This window comes from Oculina patagonica, chromosome 8 (genome assembly GCF_052425735.1).
Source record: "Oculina patagonica isolate OP01 chromosome 8, crgOcupat, whole genome shotgun sequence".
In the NCBI taxonomy this organism is placed as follows: Eukaryota; Metazoa; Cnidaria; class Anthozoa; order Scleractinia; family Oculinidae; genus Oculina; species Oculina patagonica.
Genome location: NC_135765.1, coordinates 3,667,862 through 3,677,964, shown reverse-complemented (window position 1 = coordinate 3,677,964; position 10,103 = coordinate 3,667,862). Strand labels below are relative to the sequence as shown.

Below are 10,103 nucleotides of genomic sequence, written 5' to 3'. Positions count from 1 at the left end.
TTTATCCGTTGAAATAAAGCCGCCCTTCGTATCCAAAAAAATATTTATAAGGAAGCAGAATTGTTTTGTTTAGACAGCGAAGCTCGCATTAACATGTCTCGCCATCTTTAAGTTTCTAAATTCAGGGACCGCGGAGAGGGAGGGGCTAGGGGGGCTTTAGCCCCCCACACTTTTTTGCAACAACAAGAAAAAAGTACAGTGAATTATAAAATAAACGAGAATTTACTGAAAATATTGCGTTTCTGGATGCCATATTATTGATTTAGTTTGTAAAGGACGAAAGTAACAGCAGTTACTATTACCAAAATAGACTCGCCTTCAACTTAGATACACAAAAAACAAGTAACTGCGGACAATTATCTTATAATAAAAAATATTTGACTACTACAGGATCATGCCTTTTATTACTGAAAAAACTGGCTTTTAAAGGGCGAGTGGTTCTTTCATGAAAAAGGCCTGTTTCATCATTGGTCGGTTTCGATTCGAACAAATGGGTTAAGTTTATAAAACAATACTGTTTGTTTTCGAGCTCGTGCTAAAAGTAATTTATTTGGTAATAATGAAAGTGAAATTGTCTTTCCTGTTTTCATTCGTTCTGGTAACATCTCAGTTGCGGGTACTTCAACAACAAGGCAAGGTTCTTGCCTTGATGTAAAGTTTAAAGGGTCAGTGAGTAGTTGTATCGAACGATTTGTGGAGCAACGTTTTGTCGTTTTAAGCAATTCTTTTACAAAAACAATTTAAGCGCTGAACGTTTAAATTTTTAACATCAAATGCATTTTCTGGTATCTAAGAAGAAATTGAAATCCAAATTTTCCCGGGATAGCATGTCACCGGACCCCCCCCTCCCCTCCCCCAGTTGGTTTATGCTTCCGCGTTAGGGTTTTAGCCCCCCCCCCCCCCACTCCAATTCTCCCTGCGCGGTCCCTGAAATTCTGTTATTGTTTTAAATATAAGTGGAGGTATCTAGCCATTTCTCCAATTTGCGTGACCGAAATGCGGAAAGACATTTTAATTGAGGTTATGCTGACGAGAAAGTATCACACTCGCTTTCAGTGTTAGGTGCATAGCGGTTAGTTAAAACAAACAACACGGATCGAAGTCCGCCAATTACAGCCCACCAGAATGACCTTTTGACCTTGTGGGTGAAACCAACAAGGGTATCCATCGGTGTAAATTGGCTCATTTCAAACAGCACGTCGAAAGATGCTGTTGAAAGATGATGTCGAAAGACGGACGTAGAAAGATAGCTATGCACGTAACATTAAAAGCTGGTGTAAAATATTCGATTACAGAGAAGTAAACAACAACATCTTATCGCTAAACTGTATGTAAAAGTTAAATTTCACCTCTCGCCTGTTAGACCTTAACTAAAATGCTTCTCTTATAAGGATCAAGATTTGTACCGAATTTGTGAAGAAAATGCTTTTTTTTCGACTCGAAATGACCCACACGCTAATATAAACTTTGTATTTTTTCTGTGAATTTTTCAGTGAATCAGTGAATTAAAAAAAAAAATTTAAAAAAATTGACCCCGACCCCGACCCCGACCCCGACCCCGGCCCCGACCCCGAGTCGGCGTTTTACCGACACCCAAAAAATTGGGCTCAGCCCGGAAGTAAGAAATATTGAAACAGAAAACTGCAGAAAACCTCACGCAAACGAATGAATGGATGAATATCTCCATTTACTTTAGTAACCTAATGAGAATATTCTATGCCTGTTTAGAAATGCCAAGCGATTCTCAAAATTATTTTGGTTTTCTAGTTGACGAAATATCCGAGCTTCGGTATACCATAAGATCGCTATGTTCTCGACACTTGTAAAAAATTGGGCTCAGCCCGGAAGTAAGAAATATTGAAACAGAAAACTGCAGAAAACCTCACGCAAACGAATGAATGGATGAATATCTCCATTTACTTTAGTAACCTAATGAGAATATTCTATGCCTGTTTAGAAATGCCAAGCGATTCTCAAAATTATTTTGGTTTCGAAGTGGACGAATTCTTCGAGCTTGTGCATACTATTAATGGTCATTAATCGCTACGTTCTCGACATTCGGCATGCCGGTATGCACAAGCTCGAAGAATTCGCCCACGAATTCAACGACCGTTTACGAAAGGGAAATTTGCGCCGGCGAAACCTATGCACGAGAAACAAGTGGCTCTGGGGACACATGATTTGATTGGCGGGATTTTAACAAAAGGAAAAGCCAGTCAAATGAACCTTTTTAAAATCCCTTTGGTATGCGAGAGTTTTAAACGGTTTATTTGTTTGGCTAGATTTGAAACTAGCCGATCAAATGATGTGTCCCCAGAGCCACGTGTTACTCGTGCACAGGCTCCGCCGGCTAAGATGGACAAGAACGATTCATCCCGAAAAAATTCACAGTGATGACGTAGCTGTACAGAGATCCGTGAAGTGTCTCTGATTGGTCGTTGCTCGATTTTAGATTTTCGCGCGCAATATGCCTGTAGAACTACGTCATCAGTGTGGAATTTTTAAGGTTGAATCTCCCCGTCTCTCTCACGGGGAAAGAACTAAGGTTAGGTTTGCACGAGACCGAACCCGACCGGATCGACTTCAGTTTACACGGGACCGTTCTCGAACCGGTCCGGAACGAATCCAAAACTGGACCTATTGTAAACAGAAGGCCTATATATCCGGTCTGAAAATTGGAACGGATCCATTCGGACCCGTTTGGAACCGGTCCCGTGTAAACATAGCCTAAGTGCACGGCTAGGTTAAGTAGTGTTAACTATGACACTCCTGATAATGATATTCTGCCTGTCACTGTGTCCGCGTTTTTCGGCCATGACGTTTCTCGTCTCCAGGGCCTGTAGGGTCTTCCAGACGTTCAAATCAAAGATAGCGAACAGCAAATTGACTTGGACTTGGAGGACCGAAAGACGTTTTGGGCGAAATTGAATGTATTACCCTTGGAATGCTTTAAATAAATTTGCCAAAAATGGCCCTTGTTCCCCCAAATAGCATATCTGGGATATGATCGTAGTTCTCCTGTAGAAGGTTGCCATACAAATTACTGACATGGCTTGGAAGGTTAAAAAAAGATAAACTAAATTAAACACAATATCTGCAACAGGCCTAGTTTTTGCCATGCGGGATGAGAAAAGTAGGCTATGCAGCATTCTGTCAAGCCTCGTTTATTAAGGATGCTGTATTAAATTAAAGTTTCACCTTCTCGCCTAAAGAATTGATTCGAACTCTTCTCTCCCACTGGGGTCCATTGTAGCCTGAAATGTTGTTCACCCTTCCCCCTGCCTATTGTAGCGAAATAAAATAGATAGAGCCTGGTTGCTAGTTACATCGTAACGCCTGATCGTAACATGTGGAGGATGTGTCACGTGGACAAGATAAAGTGTGTGTATATGCATGTAAAGTGTGGAGTTCTAAAGGATCAGCAAACAAGCTCATTTTTTTGTCGATCGTTTATAATTTAATACCGATACAGAAAGTATGGCCAAAGCTCCGTCTCTAGCGGACAGTTAAGGGAAGGTGTTTGAACGGCGCGGTTTGTTTGGAGCAGTACAAGGAACCTAAGTAACGTTTTGCTGTGTTTTCACTCCTTCTAAAAACCATGCCTTACTAAAGAGACCAAAAACGTTAGAAAGTATGGCTCTCTTTTTAGCTAGATGCCAATTACAATGCTTCTGTCATTGTTGAAAAATTCATCTTCATTACCACACACAAGTTCATATATGAGAGCTGCCGCCTTTGTTGTCCTTCTGACAAACCAGTCGACAAATACACCCAGAAACTGGAAAAATGCCATAACGGTAACCTGCGATCAGGCGTTCTTTTTTGGCGGCGGGAGGAAAAAGAATCTTTCCTCACAACTGCAGCTCAGGGAATATCGCTCCCAGGCCTCCTCTTTTTGCATCGGCAAAAATACATATCTCACGTGACTGCAATTCTCGGAAATCACGCTTCCGTGAAACACAATCGCACTTGACTGAGGGTGTTGTTTTCACTGTAGAGAACAAGTTTTATTTAAAACACTGTTCGCTTCAAGGTGACATTAGTCGATTCTTTTCCTGTTTGAAAACAAAAGAAACGTCTAAACGATGGCTAAAGCTTCATCTTTAGCGGAGGATTTGTCGAAGGAGCTGGAATGCGCGGTTTGCTTGGAGCAGTACAAGGAGCCTAAAGTGCTGCCTTGTCTTCACTCCTTCTGCAAGAAATGTCTGGAAGGACTGCTTACTAAAGAGACCAAAAACGTTCAAATGTCTAGAATAGAAGGAACGGCAGCACAGGCAAGATCGAAGAAAGTGCAAGTTTGGAAGATAACTTGTCCTACCTGCAGGATCAGTGTTGAGGTGAGGTGAATTCACGATTAATCATCAGGGGCCAGCAAAAACAAATTAAATCAATTTTATTATCATGCCTTGGCTCCCTCTTAGCAGATTTCTCGCTAGATAAAACGTTTCCGAGGAGGTCATGCCGTCGGTTTTCCATAATATACATTTAAGCTCATAATATTTAGCTTATGAGAAAAAATTCTATGAAGTGTTCGCCCGCTTTAAATTTACATCCCTTTGAATATTTTGTCAGCCACATATTTCGTTTTCACGTTGATCTTTTTGTTTACCCATCGAATTTTAAAAAATTGTCCAGTTTTTTAAATCAGGTGAATTAGTAAAAACGATATCACAGTTAGAAAGAGCATGCAAAATTTGTTTATAGTGTCAAAAATTTAAACTTTAAAATTTAAACACACTGCAACATATACAGACATGTATTTGACGGTGTAGTTGGGTAGCAACTGTTAGTCCCCAGTCATATAAATGTCTGTAAATTTGACGTTTTTCAACAGGAGAGTTGTTTGCTTCTTGAAACAGATGTCCACGAACAAATTTCAGTGCATTTTTTTCACGCCAAATGGGGCTATTGTTTATGAATTGTGAAAGCGAATAACTCAGCAAAAAATAACGAAACGTAATAAAGAGAGGAGGAGAACAATAATTATTTCCTTAGCCTGAGTTGACGGTGAAGTTTGTAGTATCGATCACTGTTACGAATCAAAATAATAATAAAAAAAAACTAGTAAAATAGGAATGGGATAATTTAGAAGAAAGTCGTTTCTCTTTCCCTACAGTCCATATACCCTCCCATACCTCCGGGGGGGGGGGGGGGCACTCCCATATATGAGCTATATAGGTATGTGCCCCTGTGAAGGGTATGGTTTTCAAGGAGTTTAGTCTGGGATAGGGTATAGAAATCAGCGAGTTTTGGTCTAGAATAGGGTATCATTTGCCGAGAAACTGATCAGTGGTATGAAGAATTACGTCCAGAGAAAAAGGCTTCCCTAGACGTGAATAAAATCATTGTGAGAACGTTCTTGACAGATGTTTCTCCATTAAAAACACTTAAAGTGATGCAGTTCTAAAAAGAAGCAAGTCTGGGATAGGGTGGGAATTTTCGGTATCTGGTCTAGTATAAGGTTGCAAAACCAGCTGAATATAGGGTAAGGGTTTCAGAGTCCCAGCGGCACACCCCCACCCAAAAATATACAGGGTGCCCCTCCCCGGCCATACCTCCATTCTTCGCCGCTTTTTCTTTGCCAGCAACACGATTGAACTATCAGTTACGCAGACTAATTTCTTAAAAAATGCACTCAAAAATTTACTATTATTAAAATAATACTTTCTCTCTTACATGTCTCACCCAGATTCCTCAAGGACAGATTGATTCTCTGCCAGTCAACTTCTTTCTCAACAATTTATTGTCCGTGGTTGCTCTTCACGAAGACTCGTCACATGCTGGTGTTCAGTGTGATATCTGTGACAGCGGTGACCCTCCTGTCAAAAGATGCAGTACATGCTGTAGTTTTCTTTGTGAGTTTTGTTCTCAAGCTCATCTGCGAGCGCGTGGTACAAGCTCACATAATATAATGTCTCTTGAAGAAGCCAAACAGATGGGATCTGTAGCCATGGCGAAACCGTCCCTTTGTAAAGAGCACGAAGGGGAGGTGATGAAACTGTTTTGCGTCACATGCGACAAAGCTATATGTAGAGACTGTACAGTTGTTGAGCATCGCGATCATGAATACACCTTTGTCAGGGAGGCTTATTCGACAGGAAGAGAAAGTTTACAAAATATTCTCTCAGAAACCAAAACCAGGGTACCCATGCTGGAGGACGCTTTGCAAAGTGTTTTAGAGATGAAAACACGAGTCCAGTCTCGGGCAGAACAGACAGTGCAAGAAGTGATTAAGTGCTGTGAAGAATTGACAGCCTGTGTGAATATTCGTCGTGAAGGGTTGATTCAATTGACGGAAGAGCTAAAGAAGGGTAAACTGAAGGCGCTGCAAATTCAGCAAGAGGAATTGGAAATGGCTTTAGCAAGTGTGAAGAACAGTGTGGAGTTCACAGAAAAAGCATTGAAAAATGGCAGCGAAGTTGAGGTGCTGAACATGCACAAACAAATGTCCAGCCGATTGGAAGGGTTTAACTCGGCTAAATGGCAGCTGAAACCATGCACTGATGATGTTGTCAAGCTTAATGTGGACATGAAACAGCTGACGCAAGAAATGAAGAACTTTGGTGCAATTGCAAGTGTGGAAGCATCTGCTGCTAGGTCCACAGTACGTATGGACAACGGATTGGTGGGTATGATGCATAGCACACTGTGCAGAGAGCAAATCACATTCACTATAACTGCCAAGAAGCAGAATGGAAAGAAACGATGGAGCGGTGGTGACATTTTTGAAGCAGAAATTCGTTGCAATGAACATTCTACCACTGAGAGGCTGAATGTAAAGGATTGTGAAGATGGTACATATACTTTTAGCTACACTCCTCAACAAGTGGGTCAGTATGACTTGTCAGTGAAACTGAGTAATTGTCGTGTGCGAGGCAGTCCTTTTAAATTGAATGTTGAAGATCTGTATGCCCGTTATGGTGCATCAACAGTAACCATGGGGAATGGAGAAGAGGGTGTAATGTACAACATGCTGTGTGGACAGCCAGTTGAATTCACAATAAATACGAAGGAACAGCAACCGGAGAAGACACTCGGCCCTCGCAGTGACATTTTCAAAGTAGAAATCTGTTCAAGCAGCTTATTTTCACCAGAAAGGCTTCCAGTGAAGAACAAAGGAAATGGTTGTTACTCTTTCTGCTACACTCCAATTGCAGAAGGTGTGTTTCACTTGTCAATAAAAGTAGAAGGCATCCATCTTCAAAGAAGGCCATTTACATGGAATGTGGTTAAATGGAATCTTACAGTCCAACCTTGGAAAACTTGGAAAAGTTTCCTCAACTTAGTTGATGAAAACCAGAAAGCCCAGTACATACAAAACATTGATGTTTGGTCTTTTGGAATTCCTAGCGTGTTGACTTCTCTGGGTTCCGTTGGCTTTGGTACAGGGAAATACTCGTGGAAAGTTAGAATATCAGTGGCTGGCAACTCAAAGGGAGTTGGTATTGGTGTGGCAAAATCTACAGAGGAAAATCCACTTGGAGGTACTGCAGAACCTAAGCCAATTCGATTCCAATGGTTTTGGACTACGGGCGAGCCACATATCGTGGAAAACCAACTATGCAGTGGTTACTGTAGAACACAGCTTCCCTTTTTAGTTGAAAACAATGATGTTATTGAGCTTTACCTGGATTGTGATAATAGGAAACTGATAGTGTACCATCCAGATAGCAAAAGGTCTGACACCATTGAGATTAAGGAGGGGGGCCATGCAGGGCGACTGTTTCCAGCATTTCTGATGTGTTCTAATGGAGATGAAGTGTCTCTGAGGCTTTAATCAATTATTTCCCTTATATAAACATTGTACAAAGGAAGTGTTCTACGTGCAGGAGGTTGCAATTAATATTGTTCTTACAGGCTAGTGGTGAACCGCTCATTGATTGAGCTAGTTATCGTATTTAATTGATTTAGCGCCCTGGGCGCTTATTAAATTTTTGGACCTTGAGAGTGAGCACTAATTCGAGGCTGGGCGCTTATTAAGTTTTCGCCATTTTTAGCAAGTAGAACGTTTATTTTGCAAGAAAACAATGTATAATTAATAACTAAACGTGAAGATGTACCAAAACTGAATCTTAACTGTTCATTAAAAGTTTCAGTAAAAAGACCAAAAAAACTTGGCCTTCGGTGTAGCTTCTTAGTAACACTTAGTCAATTTCAATCTCAACTTCAGTAATAATCAAAATTCTCTCTTGTGCCCTCTTTTTAGGGGGGTGGGGGTGGGCGCCTAATTATTCAATGCTGGCACTTATTATTATTTCCTACCTTCAGGGTGGGCGCTTATATTCGAGGTGGGCACTTATTCGAGGTTATAATATGAGGTTGGGTGCTTAAGGGGGGTCCTTCTTAACTACCTGTTGCTAAGAAAGATTTCTGATTGTCAACTTTTGGAAACCAAACCTCCTACGGATAAGAGTTTTGCACAACTTTGTTCTAATCAAAAGTTTCAAATCACGGCCATATTTGACAAGTCATGTGACCGGAATAGAAAATACCTTAAAACTGAAAGGGTATGTAGATCTAAAATTCAAATCAGTGCCAACAGATAAGGAACGTCCATGTGCTTAATGCTTCGTATGGTTTTTTATGAAATTCGCATTAAAGCTATGGCGTAATAAAGACCCGTATTTTCAGACTTTCTTCAGTAGCGTCCCATTCTTACATGTAAACGGAAAATCCATACGAAGGATTATGAAGAAGGGTATGTTGCAGCCTCTAATTCGTTGAAAAAAATCGGAACTCTACCTTTCTCTCAAAAGCTTTAGGGATTTTAACTTCAAGCGCGCAGTTTGGGACTGGCCCTAGTTACACGTGCGCAATATCAATTTTTTTAATGCAGTTGTCCTCCCCACCAAAAATTCACCGTTAAGCATTGCCGAACGCTCCAAAATAGCTTGCCAACAAAAACCATCTTTACAAATTCCTTAGCAACTGCTCTAAATCTGTAGTTAAGAAGGACCCCCCTTAATCGAATAAATACGGTATACTTCCTGTAATTTTTAATAACTTTATCAGATCATAGTTTGATTTGAGAACTGTGGTCTAGTGAAGGTCTCCCACAAAAGTTAGCGACCAAGGGAGACATGACGACATTCTTGCTAAATTACTACTTGGTTTCTTTTCATTTTGTCCAAGTTATTATAGCGTCGATCACCGTTTAATTCTACCAATTATTTAGGGATTACATGTAAGCTGATATATTCAGGGCCATAATTTAACTATTAAGTTAGACCTGGTTTACGAATGAGTTGGGTTATTCAGTATTTAAATGTTAATAAGCCGCAGTTAATGTTGGTGCTTTGACTGTGTTAGACATGGTACAACGGATATTCCTATTGGTTAAACCTGATTTTGATACCATACCATACCATACCATATAGACTTTATTACCCACAGGGATCTTCATCACCTAATTATTTTCATATCCTTTCCCTAATTTAACCCCTAGGGGACGAACTACGGCCACAGCCGTAGAAAATTACATCACTTCGTTTTCTTGGATATTTTTGGGGTATGATACATGAAGTAGACACTTTCGATGGTTAAACCGCTGGTTGAAACAAAATGGCTGCTTTTTGCGAAAACAGCTCTTTCGTACTCGTAATCTTCGATTTTTCGTGATTTTTTTCCCGTCTATGTGTTGTTCCTTTTAAATATGGCGTCCAAGTGTGTTTAGGGAGAATTTCTTCGGCAGAATAGGTGGAGATGGTCGTTTTGTGAACGGGAAGTTTGACATTTATCGACGAACATGGCATCATTTTAGCTTTTGCATGTAAATTTCACAAGAAAAGAGCCTCGCGATTTGTCGAGTAAGCAGTGACTTTGCGAGTAGGAAGAGTCCATTGATCAAAATGGCGACGGTTGGGAAGACAACAAGGTCATTGAGGAGCGAAACTACTCGTGTATCCCGGTAGAGACGCTAAAAGAAATGGCAACGAAGTTCGCAGAGGTCGGTATTGTTGTGATAGTTGTAATTGACTCGTTGTATCCACTATTTCGTACTATTTTCCCGTGTTTACTATGCTTTCCAGCCGATAATGGACAAAATTATGAGGTTTATAATTTTTTTACTTCTCAGGAAGAAGGCAAATTGAATGTTTCTTTGC

General features: G+C 40.5%; 1 protein-coding gene across 1 annotated transcript; it reads left to right on the top strand.

The window, feature by feature from the left end:
• The first annotated feature begins 3,986 nt into the window (after positions 1-3,986).
• Positions 3,987-7,877, top strand: LOC144663490 (E3 ubiquitin-protein ligase TRIM45-like). Its single transcript, XM_078524462.1, has 2 exons — positions 3,987-4,337; positions 5,690-7,877. Exons 1-2 carry the CDS (start codon positions 4,086-4,088, stop codon positions 7,775-7,777), a joined length of 2,340 nt encoding a protein of 779 aa, XP_078380588.1. The 5' UTR covers positions 3,987-4,085; the 3' UTR covers positions 7,778-7,877.
• The last annotated feature ends 2,226 nt before the right edge of the window (positions 7,878-10,103 follow it).